This window comes from Microcaecilia unicolor, chromosome 3, assembly GCF_901765095.1.
Source record: "Microcaecilia unicolor chromosome 3, aMicUni1.1, whole genome shotgun sequence".
NCBI lineage: Eukaryota > Metazoa > Chordata > Amphibia > Gymnophiona > Siphonopidae > Microcaecilia > Microcaecilia unicolor.
Genome location: NC_044033.1, coordinates 72,877,312 through 72,899,111, shown reverse-complemented (window position 1 = coordinate 72,899,111; position 21,800 = coordinate 72,877,312). Strand labels below are relative to the sequence as shown.

Below are 21,800 nucleotides of genomic sequence, written 5' to 3'. Positions count from 1 at the left end.
GCGAAAACCGATGCCGGCCATCTCAAACCCGGCCATCTCTGACATTTGGCCGGCCCCAACCATATTATCGAAATGAAAGATGGCCGGCCATCTTTTTCGATAATACGGTTCGGGACTGCTCTTTGCGGCGCCGGCCATCTATTTGGCCGGCGCTGTTTGATTATGCCCCTCTATGTGAACTCATTTTGGGATCCTGCCAGGTACTTTGCCACCATTGGAAGCGGGATAATGGGCTTGATGGACCTTCAGTCTATCCCAGTATGGCGATGCTTTTGTACTTATGTATGTCATTATAGTAACATAGTAACATAGTAGATGACGGCAGAAAAAGACCTGCACGGTCCATCCAGTCTGCCCAAGAAGATAAATTCATATGTGCTACTTTATTTGTACTGTCCTCTTCAGTGCACAGACCGTATAAGTCTGGCCAGCCCTATCCCCGCCTCCCAACCACCAACCTCGCCTCCCAACCACCAGCTCTGGCACAGACCGTATAAGTCTGCCCAGCACTATCCCCGCCGTCCAACCACCAGCCCTGGCACAGACCGTATAAGTCTGCCCAGCACTAATCCCGCCTACCAACCACCAGCCCCGGCACAGACCGTATATGTCTGCCCACACTAGCCCCGCCTCCCAACCACCAGCTCTGCCACCCATTCTAGGCTAAGCTCCTGATTATGTTAATCATTTATGCATGTAATCGGCATGTAAATGTAAGCATATAAAGGGACTTAGAGGTAATGAGGGCACTTTCTTTTACTTATGTGGGTCCTGGCCAATATTCACCCGTGGCCTACATAGGTGTGTTATGTGGGTCATGGCTGACCTGCATAAGACTTGGCAGCCAGCATAGCCCTGGATATTTAATGTCGATGCCTGGACCTGGCCCAGCATTGAACATCTAGGCCTAATATCTGCCTACAGTGATCAGTATTTAAAAATAACACTGACCACCACTAGCCGAATATAGATCAGTGTGTATATATCGTATTTTTACTCATATAGGGCCCGATTCTATATATAGCGCCTAAAATTAACGCGCAGTAGGCAATTATACCTAAGCATATTCTAAATGCCACACGTAAATCTATGTGCGGTATTTAGAATACTCTTAGGCGTAGTTTATGCAACTAAATCTACAAGCATCCATTTATGCAAACGTGCACATATTTTATAACAAAGCATGTCGATTTTGAAATGCCCACAAAACCCCCATTTCCTCGCTCTTAATTACGCCCCCTTTTGCCTGTGTGTGTTAGAATTTAGGCGCAATACATTACAGAAAATGCTTAGCGACGTATGCGCATAAAGTCAAATTTTTGCCAATTAGAGCTTGTTAAAAACAATTATGCGTGTAGTTATAAAATATGCCTGAATTTATACGCAAAATTGCACACTATATAGAAACCGGGAGACAAGGCTGCAGTATTAGTGTGTAACTTTAGATGCCAGTTGTAAAATTCCACAGATAATGTGCGTTATACTTTTTTTTTTCAAAAATTTGTGGCCCTTGCGCATTATGGGCTAGATTCTATATATGGCGCCAAAACATTGTTGAGTTAAAAAGCATTATTCTATATGCTGTGCTTAAAGTTAGGCATGTTTGATAGAATAGCACTTTCGCCTGGTATTTGCACCTAACTTTAGGTGTGGCCATTTGCACCAACTAAAACGTGGTGCAAATTTATGCCCCTGCAAAATGCGCGTATCCCTGTTATTTTATAACAATGCACATTCATTTTAGCAACACCCCTGCTATGCCTATGACCTTCCCATTTCTGCACCCCCTTTTTCAGATTATGTGTGAATTGTAGGTGCATATCCCATGCCTAAAGTAATGCACATAAATGCCAATTAAATCTAATTAGAGCCAATTATTGATGAAAAGCCAATTATTGGTGCTAATTAGCTCATTATTCAATTAAATTAGGCTTGCAAACTGTGCATGCACCCAAATTCATGCACGTGATTTTTGGCAACTTTTTATAGCATTAGGGGGTATATGCGTGGACATGCTATATTGGGTTGTTTTTAATGGTTGCTTGCATCAATAAAGAACAACAGATTAGGGCATATGCTAGATGCAAATTACCCAATAAATCTACTGTCTCTGCATGGCTCTACTGTGTGTTATATACCTGTGTTTCCTAAAGGGATACGTGGGCATACTATATCAGGGTTTTTTTTTACTTGAACATGTCATTTCCGCATGTTATATGCATGTGCACGCTGTCCCCCGGATTCTATATAATGCACCTAGAGTTCCACTCCGAAATTCAAGTGGATTCTATAACAACGCGTGTAAGTTAATTGGTTTCACAAGCTAATCAGTGCCGTTAACAGCACTTAAGCAATATGAACACTAATTGGTAATTATAATTTACACACACAAATCCCTAAGCGTATTCGGTAACGCACTGTGCCTAAATTCCAACATGCGCAGGCAAAAGTGGATGTGGTTATAGGCAGGGAAATAGGCTTTTTGTGGCTGTTCCAAAATTTACGTGCGTCATTATACAATATGACCCAGTGTGCGTAAATCTATGCGCTGGGATTTATGCCACATTTTTGTTGGTGTAAATGGATGTGCATAGTTTTAAGAGCTGTGAATTCCACCTAGGCACTGTTTATAGAATACACCTAGGCGGAAATGTTTACCATGTGGATTTTTTAGGCGTCATTTATAGAATCACCCTATATAAGGGTGGTGGAGGCGTGGCATGGCCTCCCGGTGGAGGTGGTGGAGTAGAGGACCGTTCTAGAATTTTAAAAGGCATTGGATAAGCATGTGGGATCGCTTAGGAACAGGAAGAATTAGGGGTTACAGAGGATGGGCAGACTGGATGGGTCATATGGCCTTTATTATTATTATTATTAGCATCTGCCATCATGTTTCTATGTGAGCGCATTATTTGCATGAAAATGTGGTGTGTATATAGAAACATAGATAGATATAGCTATAGATAAAAATATCCAGATATCTATATCTACAAGTATATAATTTTTTATTTATTATTATGCAAGATAAGCAATCATTAACTAAAATAGAACATAAACAATCTGCACCTAACCATTGTACCTCTATCCAGGAAATCTAGACTGCCTCAATCTTGATTGACTGCACTTTTTGTCCTTTAGTTTGTAAGCTCCTTTGAGCAGGGACTGTCCTTCTTTGTTAATTGTACAGCGCTGCACAACCCTGGTAGCGCTTTAGAAATGTTAAATAGTAGTAGTAGTAGTAATATATGTACAAAACTATAAATACTTTACCAACCCAAAGTCTGATAATTTAATGTAAATATTTAATTAAGCTACATTTATTGCAGAGTTCCAAATAGGACTGTTCCTGATGCAGACGCAAAGGCAAAACATTTCCACAATTGTGGACCATCCACAGTAAAAACTCTTGCTCTCGTCAGATTTTTTTTCCACTACTTCAATTGTGGGCACCTCTAGTAGATCCAGAGGACAAGTCCTTAGTGTCTAGGGATGAACGTAGGAAACTGGCATGGACAACAGCTCGTGCATCATTTTATCAATTAATCTACTTGCCCCGGGATTGGTAACAGGAATGTTTCTACTTTGTGGGTTTCTTCCAGGTACTTGTGACCTGGATTGGTCACTGTAGGAAGCAGGATACTGGGCTAGATGGACCATTGGTCTGATCCAGTATGACTATTCTTATGTTCTAAGACATAAACATTTAAATTGATCTCTAATTTTCACTGGCAAACAGTGCAATTTAAATAAAACAGCTGTAATATGATCCTTTTTTTTGTTTGCTTTTGTTTTTGCTCCTCATAAATACTCTGGTGGCTATGTTTTGCATTAACTGGAGTAGCTTAAGATAAACTTTGGGAAGGCCAAGATAAAGTGTATATAGGTATGTATGTTTGATTTTGTTTTATTTTATGTCATTCGTTGATTGGTTTATTGTGATTTTTATGTATGTTTGATTATAATTTGTGTGTTTATTTGTAATCCACTTTGATTTAAAGCAGAATGTAAATATGAAAAGTAAATAAATAAATGTTCTACAGACAGTACGAGCAATGCCTTTCCCACTCTGTGGAAGTCATCAATACTTAAAAAGGCATGCAATCTGTATACCAAGCAAAGTTTAAAAAATGAATTATGTACAAACGTAATAATCTGTGGATGAATAGACAAATGAGAATCAAAGATCAAATGCAAATAGGTTATCATGACTCAAACCGTCTCAGGAAACAAATAGAGCCTTTATAAGCCATAAACGCTTCTGTTTTTGCAAGATTAATAGCTAGATCGTTATTTGCAAACCAATGCACTACTTCACAAAAATTGTCTATCAATTGAATGGAGAGTAAATCCTCATGCACTCAAAGGGCCAAATTCTATATTTGGCACTGAAACAAATGACACAGAAAAAATAGCATAGTGCTATTATAAACCATGCCTAACAGATGTGGTTTATAGAATACGCGTAGTGCCCAAATCCATAACTAAATTTAGGTGCGACCATGTGTGCCAACTAAAACCCGGTGTAAATTCCCATGCCTAACTTAGGCATAGATACTACTACTACTTAACATTTCTAGAGCGCTACTAGGGTTACACAGCGCTGTACAGTTTAACAAAAAGGACAGTCCCTGCTCAAAAGAGCTTACAATCTAATGGATGGGGCGTATTTTATAACAGTGCGCATAATTTCTAGAAACGTCCTATCCCCTTTATCATTTTCGTCACCCTTCTCTGTACCTTTTCTAATTCCACATATCTTTTTTGAGATGCGGCGACCAGAATTGAACACAGTATTCGAGGTGCGGTTGCACCATGGAGCGATACAAGGGCATTATAATGTCCTTATTTTTATTTTCCATTCCTTTCCTAATAATACCTAACATTCTATTTGCTTTCTTAGCCGCCACCGCACACAGTCTCTTGGCTGTGATTTGCTCAAAACCCATATTACCAGATGTCAGGAGTTACACACTTACATACATGGTCATAAATTTAAATAATCAGAAAAAGTTTGGTTCATTTTCTTATTCATAGGCTGAATAATAACTCATTTTAAATCTGAAGGCATTATACCATTCTAAAAACATAATTTAATCAAAAGCTACAAACAAAAAGCCACAGCTTCCTGTAAATATTTAATAGCAGGCATCATTACCAAATCTAAAGAGAAAGGTTACCTACATTTTCGAAGGCTCTCAATAACATTATCAGTAATAACCAATTCAAAAGAATCCCATCGCATCAGAGCAGTATCATCCACCACTCCTATAGGAGCAAGCAAAGTTGCAGCTTTTGATTGAAAATGGTCAACAATATTCTGAATCAGTATTTGGACACAACATACAAATAACTCTGAATTTACAAATTTATCAGTAAAATATTTTCTTTTCTGCTCATCAAGAAGATTGTTATAACAACAAAGGGGTCTGTTTACTAGGCCACACTAGCGGCTTCCGCGCAGTATTCTGCTCTAGCAGCTTAGTAAACCCCAGCAAAAGAGTAGCAGTATAATATTGTTTATTAGCATTTCAAGATTGTCTGTGTCATTGTTGCTTAATCTTGTGCAACAATCTTCAGATACTATTAAACAAACTGTTCTGGCTGCTGTTTAATGGTGCTACGGTACTGAGATTATATTTGATAGGCTAAGAAGCAGGTGCTATATAAGTGTAAATATATAAGCAGAAAGGCTGTATTAGATGCGGACTGGTGGACATCTCCTTCTTCTTGGAGGAACTGTGGGGAGCTGAGAACTTTCTTTCATCCTGATGGTCATGCCCGATCATCCAAGCTTTCTTGAATTTACTACATTATTTCTGAGTGCTTGCCTGATAGGTTGTTGTTGTGTCATGGGCCAGAACTATATAAACCAAGCAAGCACTAACAAATGTATACATCTCGAAAACCATCTTCTGGTGATTCTAGGGGCACAATGGCACACCATTGGAAACCCCCTGTGCAGCCTCCAGTTTCTGTTTGGTTTCAAGAAGTCTGGAATGGTTACCTGTTGGAAAAACATGTTTGAGTTAAGAGAAAATTACTCAGATGTTGAGTCTAGTTGGTGGGGGGGGGGGGGGGGGGGGGGTCCTCTCTGGCAATGATAAAGGGTAAAGGGTCATGGATTTAACATAAGAACATAAGAGTAGCCATACTGGGTCAGATCTAGCCCAGTGTCCTGTTTCCAACAGTGGCCAAGCCAGGCCACAAGCATCTGGTAAAACCCCAAATCATGACAACGTTCAGTTGTTTCCCCATGTCTGTCTCGCTATCAAACTATGGACCTTTCCTCCAGGAACTTGTCCAAACCTTTTTAAACCCAGATACGCTAACTGCTGTTACTACATCCTCCGGCAAAGAGTTCCAGAGCTTAACTATTTGTTGCGTGAAAAAAAAATTTCCTTCTGTTTGTTTTAAAATTATTTCCATGTACCATGCTTGAGTGTCTCCTAGACTTTGTACTTTTGGAATGAGTAAAAAAAAATTTGATTTACTTCTATTCCTTCTACACCACTCAGGATTTTGTAGACCTCAAATCATATAAGTACATAAGTACTGCCATACTGGGACAGACCAAATGTTCATCAAGCCCAGCATCTTGTTTCCAACAGTGGCCAATCAAGATTACAAGTACCTGGCAAAACCCCAAAACAGTACATTTTATGCTGCTTATCCTAGAAATAAGCTGTGGATTTTCCCCAAGTCCATTATGGACTTTTCTTTAGGAAGATATCTAAACCTTTTTTAAACCCCGCTAAGCTAACTGCTTTTACAACATTCTCTGGCAACAAATTTCAGAGTTTAATTTTGATGTTTGATATACAGCCTTAGGGATTACTATTCTGGATGTCACTCAGAGGGACACGTAGTACTGTTTGACATTTGTTAAAGGGATATCTTTTCTTTTCTGTAAAAAGTTGCTTTCTTAGGACTTCTTTTACAAAGCCGCACTAGCAGTTCCTGCGTGGCAAATGAGAGGAAGCCCATTCAGTTCTATGGGCTTCCTCTCAATTGTCACACAGGAACGCTAGCATGGCTTTGTAACAAAAGCTCTTAGTTATATGTGGTAATGCTAAGCGGCTCCTCTGTTCTATGGATCCAGTAGTCTGGCTTTTTTGTATGTTTATTTTTTTAAACTTCATAACATTTGTTTAAACTTTTTGTATCTTTTTTTTTTTAAACTAGGTGTTAATTATACCTTAGCACTATCACAGCGTTGGAGCAGTCATTAAACTACATCCCCCTATGTGTATAGAAATGAATTATTTCTGATGTTTTTCTTTCCCGCCTAGTGTTGGGGATAAGCAAGTCAGACATAATTTAAATAGAGTTTGATTCTTCAGGTTTGGTAATGTTGATTAATTGCTACCTACTTGGTCAAAAGGGTATAGTTAAAAATATTGATCAAGAAAGTGATTTGCAACCTGAGAAAATTATTTTCAGACTTGTCATTTGCGTTGTTGAAGACACCCAATAAGTCACTGTGTAAAAATGAGACCATTGGTTTCTACTGTGGGCAGCTCTGATTCACAGGTACTGCTGCTCAGCTTTGCAGTTCAGACTCACTGAAATTCAGAATAAAATATAGGATTATTTTTTTCAGGTGCTGACAGCAGGTTTAAATGGTGGCATCCTATTGCCTGATGTCAGCACCTTGAAAAATATTCCTGAGTCATGCATACTCATACTCTATTTTTATAATTCTTCATATTTGTAGGCCACTCTTTTGAACATTGTACCTCTGATCTTCCAAGGGCAATGTTATGTATTTCATTCATAAAAATATTATTCCATCTCTTTCACGCTATGGAATTTTCTTTCGCATCTTTGCCATGGACACACCTGCACCTTCCACTGTTTCTACATTTCAGATACACTAAGCCATGAGTTTTTTTTATTTTTTTATATCATCACTGTTATATTTTTGTTTTCCCTTTTTTTTTTTACAAAGTAATAAATAAAATACGGGTGCCGTGCATTGGCAAGTAACTGACCTTTCCACCATTTCCATTTAACAGTTCAACAGATGCATTACCTCTCAGCTCATCAAGTGGTTTAGCAATTTCCGTGAATTTTACTACATTCAGATGGAGAAGTATGCACGTCAAGCCATCAACGATGGGGTCACAAGCACAGAGGAGCTTTCTATTACCCGTGACTGTGAGCTGTACAGGGCTCTAAACATGCACTACAATAAAGCTAATGACTTTGAGGTAAGCTGTTCTTCTTTATTTATCTTTAGACACAGTTAATATTTTGTTGACTAAATACTTTCTATTTTTAGCAGACAGCCCTCGTGAATTGTTAAAAAGTGAAAACCCAAAGCTTGTATGGCTTTGAGTGAAGCTAATGGCTCATATCACGTGTCTACTGAATTGGTAGAGTGGGCTGGTTAAAGCATTAGGTTTTAAAATCTCAAGTTCCAGATTTAGATATCATTATTGCCACATTTACTAGAGATCCAGTTCATCTGCCAGTGTTTTTGTTTTACAGTTGGGAATGTGTGAGCTTGGAAAGACAGATTCACTGGGCCAAGCAAATTGCATGTGGAGCTCTTTTGTGAAGGATACGTACTGACCAACCAAACCTGAATATGACCTTGTGTGGCTTTCCATAGGTTATTAAGGAGGTCATTTTAGAAACTTTGTGCAACATCTACTTATGTAAATAGTGGCATGTACACATGGAGACTGCATACCTGTGTAAATGGTGATTTCAGAATGCCACTATTTATACATGCAGATGTCCAGATTCAAAGGGAATATATCTTGGGTGTGGTTTCAGCAGGCTAAAAAGATATAAATGTATTTCCCATTTTCTAATGAGAATACATATATATTACTAAAAATGTCCCTATTCGCTTTTGCACTTGCTCCAAAGCATGCTAAGCTTCTACAAAGGGCTCATTTTGGTCATGGTTTGAAATTAGTGTTGCAGGTAGTAATTGCACTTAATCCTCCCTCACCCCTCTTCAACACCACCATCACCCAGTACTTTCTATTGACTTTAAAATGTAAAAATTTGCATTTTAGGGTCTCGCTGCTTAACTGACCACACTTAATATGTATCATTGTCTAGATTATGGCTTATATATATATATATATATATATATATATATATATATATATATATATATATATATATATATATATATATATATATATGTAGTCGCTGGCATTTGTGCATAGAGTCTGCCAAGTGATACACAGCCTTTTTCTGCACATGTAGGTTTCGAAATGGCTGCTCCCTTTTAACATGTGGGAAATACATGTTTCTTTTGCCATCATCCTTCTCCATGTTTTAGAAAAGACTGCATATGGCAAAGCCTTTTGCACAATACTGGAGGAACTGTGAACGTCCCAAGTCCTGCCTCAGCATCACATACAAAATGGTGCTTCACGTTTCTCCTTTTCCTGCTTTCCTCTTACTGTCACCTTGTTGTCTATTCTGGGACAAAGTGTGAAAATATACAGTCAGGTTGCAATTGTGAATCGCTAATGACCAATTTATCTAATTACTCTACAAACTGTACTTTTTTTTTTTGTTACATTTGTACCCCGCGCTTTCCCACTCATGGCAGGCTCAATGCAGCTTACATGGGGCAATGGAGGGTTAAGTGACTTGCCCAGAGTCACAAGGAGCTGCCTGTGCCGGGAATTGAACTCAGTTCCTCAGGACCAAAGTCCACCACCCTAACCACTAGGCCACTCCTAGCCTTCAACTGTACTCTTGTCCCTCCTTTGCCATTGCCACTTACTAGAGTTAAAATCAAATTACTTTTTTTCTTAATATGTAATGTCAAGACTTATTGTTGTTATTGTGGGTAGACTGTTTTATCCTTTTGAAAGAAAACATTTTTCTTTTCCTTTGTGGGTAGCTATAGCATGTCTATGGCAGTGTGATGAAAGGGAACTCTTCCCCAGCAGCGTCTACTATTGGCATTTTCCCAATTAAGAGGGAGAAAGGGAAGTAATACTGCAGAGATACTTCTTTCGGTTAAGGGTAACTCTCTTGAGAATAATCCGAGCGGCCGAGGTGGCTTGAGCAGTCCTCTCATAAAGGCGTCTTTCGAGAGAGCATGTGGAAATCTCAGTCAAGTCTGAGCTGTTCCCTTGGACTTCAGTGCACACGTTTTACATAGAGGTGGAAGCCAAGGCTTTCATATTTTGTTTTAAAGATAAAATGATTGTTGACAGTGCACGATTGTTTTTAAAATGAAGACATTTTGCCTTAGACTCCTGCTGACAGTGGCATTTTTGCATAGTGAAACCACCTGGGATTTTCAGTTTGCCGATGGGAGGTGATGTGTGTGTTTATGGTGGCATTTCTGTGATGAGGGGGGTCCCTTTTCTTAATGGTGATGCATACTGTTTACAGGCTGCCTGCCTGTCCATGATTAGAACACCTTTGCACGCTGTCATAGAATACTAAATCTTTCCAATAGATGCAAGGGGCTGTAATCAAACCTGCCCATAACAAAGAGTTTGTCAGAGAATAGAGAGAGACATCGAGGGAGCGCCGTGCAGTAACAGAGAGACGAGATAGAACATAAAGATATGTTTTGTTTTGCTTTGACAACTTAACACCAGATACATTTCTGGATTAATACATGAATATTTTGAAATGTTTAACTTCCATACAATTAGAATACATGGATTGTTGCAACACAGAGGCTTTCATTTTAAAGACCAAAACTAGCTATGGAAATTGAATTTATTCTGAAAAATTCCGTACATCCTTGTTAGTGTCAAAAGTTTTCTGGTCCAAAATCAGTTAAACTTTGGAGCTACTTATGAGGCATAAAACTTCAGTGCGGGTCTTTGACGTGTTTCCCAAAAATGCAGATTTTAAACGTAAACATGCAGTTTCTCAATCAAAAGATCTATCAAGAAACCAATCTATGTGATTTCAAATAGCAAACAGTTGTACCCAACCATTAAGCAAAGTCTGATTATCAGAAAAGAAAGGCACTCATTTTCTTCAAATACTCCTTTCCAGCTACAGGTAGCAAACCCTGCTTGTACAGCAATGACACTTTCCATTCATGGCCTCCAATTGCACACCATGTTGGATAAAGCCTTACTTAATGATGTCTTTAATGGGATCTTTCATGCCTTTATAAAGCAAAGTTCAGCACTGTGTCTGATTTCTGGCACATGATGTACGGATCATTAAAATATATCCTACAGTTTGCTAAATGTTGCCGTAACCTCACCTGATTTGTGTCACCTCCGGCACTCACTTGAAATCAAATCGATTTGGCATCATCAAAGCTCCTTACCCTTGTACACTGCAGCGATGCTTTGCTGATCTTAGAATGTGATTAGATCTTGGGATTCTGCTGTCTTGTCTGAAATCACCTCCTGACTTCTATTGTGCTCCTTTCCCTGACCTCGTTCTCTTTCTACCTATGAAATGTCTCTAATTGTCATATAGTCTATTTACTCTGAATATGGCAGTGATTAAACCGTGAACTTGGGCTATCAAAGCTCTTCATGCTCAGGAAATCTGACTTTCTTCTTTCATAATGTCTCTTTACAAGTACCCTGGAACAAAGTTGAACAGGATGCCAAAGAGGCTATTGGTTGCCATTATTACCTTCTGCCAAAGCACGGAAGAGTGAATGCAGCACCTCCAGCATAATTCAGTGACTTTTTAATCTGCTAATTTGCTCCCTTGCTGTTTTGCTTCTAAGGTCAAATGAAGTAGAATGCGTATTTTAAGAAACTTTTAAAGGTATCTCCAACAGTGAAATGCCCAGCCCAGAAAGATACCTTTGTCTTGTGTATGAAAGGAGCAGAAGTAGGGGCAAATCATTTTGTTAAATATGTAGAGCCCAATATTGAAAAGGCACTTATATATTTGGCACGGTGTCATGCATGCAACTTCTTTTTTAAAAAGAAATATTGGGTAGCAGTGTATTTATAATACTCTACCTAAATTCTGCTATACATATAGCAGTATGCATTGAAGGGAAAGGGCATGGTTAGGGCATTTCAGGGATGGTGCCCACTTACATATAAATAATGTGTATATGTACCAATATTTGGTCCCTGTACATACAGCTTATATATTTAATAGAGACACAGCAAATAATAGGCATAACCTAGGGTATCTGAGTCAAACATATAACCTGTGTGTATAGTATCAACATTCATCATTTCTATATACAGCTTATTTGGCGCTCCTAGATATAAGTTATCCGCAAGATTCTATATAAGGTGTCTAGAGTTATGCATGCAAGTCGGCACTTGTAGCTGATTTGTGCACATTGAGTAAATGAGTTAATTGCATAACGAGCCAATCAGTGCCAATAATTGGATGTTAACAAGTAATTATCGGTACTAATTGGCACTAATTGGGATGTACACGCATAGCTCACTGAGTGTATTCTATAAGGCAGTGCACGTAAATCGTATTGCGCGGATCTCAAAAGGGGGTGTGCCATGTGAGGAGCATGGGCGGGTCATGGTCATTCCTAAAATCTATGTGCAGTGTTATAAAATAACCCGGGCAAGCTTCATTGGCGTAATTTGCTGCACCTAGATTTTAGTCACATTCATGCTGTAATGCATATTCTATAAACCTCGCCTAACTTTAGATGTGGCTTATAGAATATGCCTAAATGTGTTTTCGATCGGTCCAATTTTTTAGGTAACATATATAGAATTAGGTCCTATATCTATTGATGTGCCTGTATATATATATATATATATATATATATATATATATATATATATATATATATATATATATAGGGGTAATTCTCTGTAGATTGCCTAAAGGTAGGCACTGAGATGATGCACACTAATCCCCAGATTCTATATATCATGCTTTGAGTTGCACTTGCAAATTTAGATGTTTGTCCAATTTGTGCACACTACTTAATGAACTAATCAGTTGAGCTCCTGGTTTGACAATGAGAAAAAGTTGTACAGGAGATTCTGCCACTGATTTTGAGTTCTTCTTCATATTATTGTACTTCTTTCTCACCCAAATAATCAGTGAACAATAATCAAGATGGCCACCTGAGATTGTCCCTGACCATCAGCTTCTCCACTCTCTGAACTATAGTAGATTCCAGTCCAAGAACACCTCTGGGTGGGTCACTGACATGAAGTTTTATCAGTCTGCCTCCTGCTACACTGCAGATGCTCTGGATATGAAGAAGCAGGAAAAATGGGCTAACGTCCAGTTAATACTTGTGGGGATGGGGCAGGATTCAAGATAGAGCTAGGTAGTGAAATAAGTAAAAGCAGTAATTAATAATGCTGAGTGTATCAAGTTTGGTCATGCAATTCATTTTCGGTCAACATCTTGGGGCCGATGTATCATAGAAAATGACAGCAGAAAAAAAGGACTGTATAGCTCTTCCAATCTGGCCATCCAAATCAGTAGCCCAGTCTCTACAATCCCTTCTTCTGCCACAGAGACCCTCGAAGTTTGTCCCTGTCTTTCTTGAATTTAGATGCTCTTCTTCACATTCATACATCCTGTCCATTAAGAGATATTTCCTTCAGTAATTCCCGAGTCTGCTCCCTTTCATGCTTATCTAAGGACCACTCATTCCAGAGCCTTGTTTCCATTGAAAGAGGCCCATCTCCTGTGTGTTTACACCTTAGAGGTGTCTAAATGTCTAAAATATCTCTCCTGTTCTACCTTTCATCCAGAAAATGCGTATGTAGATATTTAACTCCGTTCCCATATACTTTATAACAAAGACTGTTGCCCATTTTGGTAGCCATTTTGTGGACCGACTCCATCTGATTTACATCTTTTCAATGGTGTTGTTTCTACAAATAGCACACAGAATTCCAAATAGGGATGTGCATTCTGATTCTTTTCATGTGTTAATAGTGCATACTCCTCTGAAAGAGTGTTCACTATTCACGAAGAATGCATAAGAATAGCCCTACTGAGTCAGACCAATGGTCCATCCAGCCCAGTATCCTGTTTCCAACAGTGACCAATCCAGGTCACAAGTACGTGGCAGAAACCCAAATAATAGCAACTTTTCCTCCAGGAACCTATTCCGACCTTTTTAAAACTCAGATACTCTAACTGCTGTTACCACATCCTCCAACAATGAGTTCAAGAGCTTAACTATTTGTTGAGTGAAAAAATATTTCCCCCTATTTGTTTGAAAAGTATTACTGCGTAACTTCACTGAGTGTCCTCCAGTCGTAGTGCTTTTTGAAAGAGTAAAAAATTGATTCACTTCTACTCATTCTACACCACTCAGGATTTTGTAGACTTCAATCATATCTCCCCTCAGCCATCTCTTCTCCAAGCTGAATAACCCTAACTTCTTTAGCCTTTCCTCGTGAGAGGAGTTCCATCCCTGTTGTCATTTTGGTCACTCTTCTTTGAACTCTTTCAGTAGAGTGCACAGTCTTTCCCACTGATGCACATGTGCACACACTATTTGACTATTGGAAAGAGTGCACACTCTTCCAAGAGAGCATTCACTCTTCATAAATCGTGCACAGACTCTTACAAAAAGCACACGCTCTCTCAAAAAGTTGTGCATTCTTTTGAAAGAATTCACACTCTTTCCAAAAGAGTGCACACCACAAATGATATTTTTCCCTTAACAAAAACAAACAAAATGAAAAGTCCTGTAAATGACATGGGAAGTGATAGGAAATGAACATTTTTGGACTGTGCATCCCTATTCCACATGAGGTCTCATGAGACACTTATACAGAGGCACTATCACCTCTTTTGTCCTGCTGGCCATTCCTCTCCCTATGCACCCAAGCATCCTTCTGACTTTTGTCATTGCCTTATCTACTTTTGTCCACCTTAGGATCATCAGATAAGATCAACCCAGGTCCCGCTCTTCTTTTGTGCAGAAACTGCTTATCACCTCTTATACTGTGCTGCTCCGTTGGATTGTTGTAGCCCACCTTCTAGCATTAAATCTTAGCTGCCAAACTCTAGACCGTTCCTCAAGCCTTGTTAGACCTCCTCCTCATGTTATTTTCACCTTCCAAGGTGTTGATCCTGTTGCAGATTTTGGTATTGTCTACATAAAGGCAAACCTTTCCCAACAACCTCGCTGCAATATCACTTACACAAACACCCCCAGATTCTAAATAGGTCACTCAAAGTTGAGCACTGGAATTTGCGTGCAGATCCGAGATCCATGGACAACCTAATGAGGAAATGGGCACCAGTTGGCCATTTAATTGATGGTAATTGGTACTTGATTGAAGTTGTGCGAAGTTGTAGAATAGTGCCAATCTGCACCAAACTTTGGGTGCCAGACTTACACCTGTTTCTATCAGATGTAAGTCCAATGCCCAGAATTAGGTGTGATGTGAGCGCTATGCCAAAATTCTATAAAGGTCAGGCACCCTTTATAGAATAGGGGCTCAGTGAGGATATTTTGGTACCTAACGTCCGGTGCTATATATAGAGAATCCCCCCCCATAGTGAAAAAGAAGCAGCCCAAGAATTGATCCCTACATCCGTTTTCTGCAGTTTTATTCCCAGACCTTCCTCAATGAACACCAAGCAGAACTGTTTGTTAAGTAGTTCTGCTTTCTCCTTCTCTGCCTCTGCATATTCTTCCCCTTTATTATTATTTTTATTTATTTATTAGGATTTATTTACTGCCGTTTGAATGATTTCACTCAAGGGGGTGTACAATAAAAATAAATCAAACATAAGCAATAGACAATTACAGCAGTAAAAATAATCAAATAACAATACAAAGTATGGCATACCAGCTTATAATCGAAAGACAAAAACACCTATATTGAGACCTAAATCGGGAGATAGGCGTTTATCTCCCAAAAACGAATAACGCGGTATAATCGAAAGCCGAACTTGGACGTTTTCAACTGCACTCCATCGCGGAAGCGTACAAAGTTGACGGGGGCGTGTCGGAGGCGTGATGAAGGCGGGACTGGGGCGTGGTTATCACCCGAACAGAGATGGGCGCCTTTCGCCAATAATGGAAAAAAAGTATGCGTTTGTAGCTAGAATTTAGGGCACTTTTCCTGGACCCTGTTTTTTCACGAATAAGGCCCCAAAAGTGCCCTAAATGACCAGATTACCACCAGAGGGAATCGGGGATGACCTCCCCTGACTCCCCCAGTGGTCACTAACCCCCTCCCACCACAAAAAATGATGTTTCACAACTTTTTATTTTCACCCTCAAATGTCATACCCACCTCCCTGGCAGCAGTATGCAGGTCCCTGGAGCAGTTGCTAGGGGGTGCAGTGGACTTCAGGCAGGTGGACCCAGGCCCATCCCCCCCCCCACCTGTTACAATTGTGCTGCTTAATGCTTAGTCGTCCAACCCCCCCAAACCCACTGTACCCACATGTAGGTGCCCCCCTTCACCCCTTAGGGCTATAGTAATGGTGTAGACTTGTGGGCAGTGGGTTTTGAGGGCGATTTGGGGGGCTCAACACACAAGGGAAGGGTGCTATGCACCTGGGAGCTCTTTTACCTTTTTTTTTGGTTTTTGTAAAAGTGCCCCCTAGGGTGCCCGGTTGGTGTCCTGGCATGTGAGGGGGACCAGTGCACTACGACTCCTGGCCCATCCCACGAACAAATGCCTTGGATTTATTTATTTTTGAGCTGGGCGCTTTCATTTTCCATTATCACTGAAAAACAAAAACGCCCAGCTCACAAATTGTTGAATAAAACATGGACGTCTATTTTTTGCGAAAATACGGTTCGGTCCGCCCCTTCACGGACCCGTTCTCGGAGATAAACACCCATGGAGATAGACGCTTTCATTCAATTATGCCTCTCATAGTATACTACTTACAATGTCAACACAATATGTAATAAAACATTTTCATAGACAGCATAGGGTATAAGCAAAGATGAAACATATAGATAGGTAAGAGAGTAAGAGAAGTTAGAAAATAAGGTGACATTTAAAAAAAAGTTGCATATGAGGTCAGAGAAATGATTAAACATTATCTCAGCTGGGGTAGGAGTAGATAAATATGTCCTGCTGCAGTATGTGCTGCCTGTGTCACTCATTGTGTCTGTGTGACTATCAAATTAGTTACTTCTTCCAGTTAAAGGCCTGCTTCCTGAAGTAGAGAGTCTTGTGTTAAGCACAGCCTTTCAGAGAGTGCATTCCAGAGTGTGGGGCTTCTCCAGAGAAGGCTCGCTTGCGGGTATCACATCATGTAATGTCTCTCAGTGAGTCTCTGAGCCTCTCAGTTCCACTTTTGCACTTCCTCTTGTCACTAACAGACTTTAAAAAGAAAAGAAGTCTTACCACCTTGTTTTACCATTTGAACTATGTTTGCTTCCATTTGCATCTTCACTCTCCTGATTGCTTTCCCAGATTTTCTTTTCCTTTTTTTTTTTGTTTTTTGTTTTCGTATTTACCTCACATCTTTTCACTACCAGCTCAAGGGTAGTTACATTCATGTGCAGTAGATATTTCCCTACCCCCAAAAGGTTTTCAATCTATGGGTCCTGTTTACTAAGGTGTGCTAAAGTCTCTAGCATTAGCGTGTGCTAATTTTTAGCCCGCACTAAAAGCACTAGCGCACCTACAAGCAGATGATCAAAAGCCCCGTGCTGTTCCAAACAGTGCTCTAAAATAGCGCTGGAACAGCGCGGGGCTTTACTGCACCGATGATCAGAGATAATTGCTTACAAATTTAAGCACGCAATTATCTCTGATCATGGGGTAGAAGTGCGGGAGAATTGTGCCTGAGCATGCGCTCAGCACAATCCTCCCGCACTTGTTTGACAGGTCTGAGCTGTCAAAAGCCCAAACCTGTCAAACACAGGAGCTGGAGGTCCATGGGACCACCAGGCCCCAACTACCCCTGCCATGAGCAACGGGGGCTGGAGGTCCAGCGGACCTCCAGTCCCCCCCGACGATCCCCTCCCCATGGGTCTGGAATTTTATACTAACGGGCATGAGTGTGCAAAGATTTCCATATGTTGCCTTTTTGCTGAGGGCTTTTACTTATCCATCCATTCACATCAGTCCCAACTGAAAACCCTTCTCAATAAGTTGGCCAGTCTGCTCCATAAAACATCGTTGCCTGCCCTTCAATAGATGGACTCCATTTCTGTTCAGCAGCCCTTGGAAAATAATCCCATGGTCCAGAAAGCCATAACACTCTGAATGATACCTTCTATACAGTGATACACTGCTCTCCAGAAGGCGTCCATGACCAGATGGACTGAGAACACCGCCTCTATGCCTATCTGTTTAACTCTCTCTCCTGGAGTCAGGAAGTCACTTTTGATATCTTAGGGGATGGAGAGGGGGGATACCCAGCAGTAATATTCATAAAGCTAGGTATTTCCCCCTTTTCTGTGCACTAACTACGTTAGGTTTTTTTTAAAGCATTTTTTTGGAGGGGCCATGTCATGGGCAGAGAATGACAGCAAGAAAAAGCACAACAGGGCCTCCAAGACTGGAACAATGGTACAATCTTTAATGAAATGGACACGACACAGACTGTGTTTCGGCGCAGAAAAGCGCCTGCCTCAAGGGTCAAACCAGTATTCTTTTTAGTTGGAAATAAATATCCCAAATCGTCGTTTTAAAAATCATATAAATGTGGTGCTACTTATCATTTCATGCGGGCAACACAAGCAGCGGAATTGGATTTTTAACGAGCTGGAATAACAAAGGTTGCTTTTCATTAAAGCCACGTTTCCTCTCCAGCTATCAAATGTCACTGCCTTGAAACATGGACCCTTTCGTCAGGTATTCAATTTAACCTGGATGCGTGGCACACCAGCCTGATAGGTTAGAGTAGCATCGTTCCGATGTGATCGCTGATGAGTGGGAGTTCGGCTGGAGAATGGACATGGAAGCGTTAACCAGCTAGTGCATTTGGATTATCATGCGCTAACTGGCTAACACAGAATTAAAATGGGAACACTTAGCACCTCCTAAATAGGAGGCAGTAAGTGCTCCTGTAATAACTTTTTCTAGGTACTGTGCACTAGTGCAAACATCAGTGCACAACCTGAACATCCAGAAATAGAAAGTACCTTACAAAAGTGACGCATTAAATCTGGGCTTAGCTTGGGGGGGGGGGGAAAGCACCATGGTAGCACATACTAAGCCCAGATTTCAGTGCAGTTTAGCAGAAGGGCCCCATTATTAGCAGCTAGGTCCCATGATATGTGAACCCAAACTACTATAGTAAAGCTTTGGAAATTATAATTTTTTAGCAGTCATTGGGCGAAGCACAAAATGTCAGCAACCTAAATAAGGGCTTAATTTTAGAAAGTCATTTTCGTGCATATGTGGCAAAATATGTGTATAAAATAGCTCTTATAAAATTGGGTCAGGCCTAAAAGTCTGCATGATGGCATTCATATATACTTCTACAGTAAGTATACCTGGACATAGGCGCCGACTACGTGGGTGCTGTGGGTGCTCAAGCACCCCCAATAATTGAGGCAGTGGCGCGTGGGCATAAAGTGCCTGTCCCTCCCTCTCCCTGAACCATCCCGACTCCCACTCCCTGCCCTGCACCGCTGTCCGCACTCCGCTGTCCTTTAATATATCTGGGCCGCCGCACCATCAGTGACTCAGTGTCAGTGCAATAGGCACACTGCCTTTGGCGGCCTGGGAGCTTTCCCTCTGTTACAGTTTCCTGTCCCGCATAGGCGGGATGCTGCAACAGAGGGAGAGCTTCCGGAGTCGCCGAAGGTAGTGTGTGCTTACCGTGTTGATGCTGCCGGCAGCCTGGAACATTGAAGAAGGGCAGAGAGCGAGCCAGAGAGGTACAGGGAAGGGAGCCAGCCCACCCCAGAACAGAGCCAGCCAATCAGCCGCCAGACGACATTAAAAAGCTGAAGAAGGTAACTTTTCCCTAATTCCCTCTCCTCCGCGCAGCTGTCGGGTCAAAGTTTGTTTTCAGGCCAAAAAGCACTTGTTGTTTATAGCTTTATTTAAAGTAAGCTTGCTTCACACTGAAATGTGGAATTTTTTGTATAGCAAAAATGTATGGTCTGTGCAAGAGCCGGTGGTGGGAGGCAGGGATAGTGCTGGGCAGACTTATACGGTCTGTGCCAGAGCCGGTGGTGGGAGGCAGAGATAGTGCTGGGCAGACTTGTACAGTCTGTGCCAGAGCCGGTGGTTGGGAGGCAGGGCTGGTGGTTGGGAGGTGAGGATAGTGCTGGGCAGACTTATACGGTCTGTGCCAGAGCCGGTGGTTGGGAGGCGGGGCTGGTGGTTGGGAGGCGGGGATAGTGCTGGGCTGACTTGTACGGTCTGTGCCCTGAAGAGCACAGTTACAAATCAAAGTAGGGTATACACAAAAAGTAGCAAACATGAGTTGTCTTGTTGGGCAGACTGGATGGACCGTGTAGGTCTTTTTTCTGCCGTCATCTACTATGTTACTATGTTAGGAACTTGCTCCTTTTTGTTTTATGGAATGCAATGGTTATTATAAACATGCACTTGCCTTTTTTATTACTGCTGTTTCACAGAGAGATATTGAATAATGAGGTAGGGGGAGGAGGGGGAGGAGGAGGGGGAGGGGAAGAGGGGAGGAGGGGTAGGGGAAGAGGGGAGGAGGGGGAGAGGGGGGAAATGCACCACCTGTAAAAAAATTAAAAAAATTTAGTACCCCCAATCATTTTGAAAAGTTGGCTCCTATGTACCTGGAGACACAGTTTGGGTGGACTGCAAATGGTTAGTACAGTGGACTGAGATCCTTGGAACCCTGGTTCAATTCCCACTGGAGCTTCATGTGACCCTGGACAAGTCACTTAACCCTCTGTCTCCCCAAGTACAAGAAAAGCTTACATTGTGAGCCTTCTAGGAACAGAGAAAATGCTTGCATAAACTAGGGAATTCTGTACATCTAGCATTATGCGCTATTTCCTTGCCAAGTTTTGGTGCAGAAAAGCGTTATAATGGAAACAAGGCACCAAAACAGCCCAAAAATGGCAGATCAGTTATAGAAATGTGCCTAAGTGTTTCTGTACAGATCTGAAAAGGGGGTGCAATGATAGAAGGGACATAAGTAGGTCAGAGGTGCTCCTTTAAAATGTGTGCAGTGTTATAGTATTCAGGAGATCCACGCCCAACTTGCGCGCTGGGATTTATATCTTGGAGCATACGGTTCAGCGCCAAATTTTTTCAGCACCATATACTGAATCCAACCCATTATGAGGGGCATTTTTTATATCAACAAACAGTATAGTCCCCTCTGCAGTGTTTAAAAGTAAAATAAACAATCTCTATATAACAGGAAAAAAATTTATATAGGAAGAACTAGCCACAACGGACTCCAAATAAATCACACTGCTTCAGCAGTAATGGAGTTCTCACTGGCATCATCGGCTAAAAAAAAACCCTCCAATGCACAACATATTTATTTTATTGCTCCATGGTGTGACCTCACCTTGAGTACTGCGTTCAATTCTGATCACCAGAAATCAGTGTCCACTAACCGTATTCTATAATCGGCACCTGGATTTAGGCACTGATTATAGAATATACTTAGTTGATATTTACACCAACGAAAACCTGGTGTAAAGCTCTGCATAGATTTAGGCGCAATGGGCCATATTCTATAACTAGGCGCCTACATTTTGGAATGCCCATTTCCCTGACCGTAACCATGCCCCTTTTCGCCTCCACGCGTTAGAAGTCCAGCGCATATTGTTACAGAATACTCTTAGCGAGTTGTGCATATAAATTCTAATCAGTGCCAATTAGTTCTCATTATTGCTTGTTAAGTGCTGTTTTCAGCGCTCATTAGCTTCTTAAGCCAATTAAGTTACGTGCAGTGTTATAGAATCCACGCAGATTTTGGCACCTAAATCTAAGAGCACT

General features: G+C 40.9%; 1 protein-coding gene across 1 annotated transcript in view; it reads left to right on the top strand.

Annotated features, from left to right (window-relative positions):
* Window positions 1–21,800, top strand: part of PROX1 (prospero homeobox 1) — a 141,910-nt gene that overhangs the window by 61,107 nt on the left and 59,003 nt on the right. Inside the window, 1 exon segment of the mRNA XM_030196041.1 lies at window positions 8,016–8,210. Within this exon segment, the coding sequence (XP_030051901.1) occupies window positions 8,016–8,210 (195 nt within the window).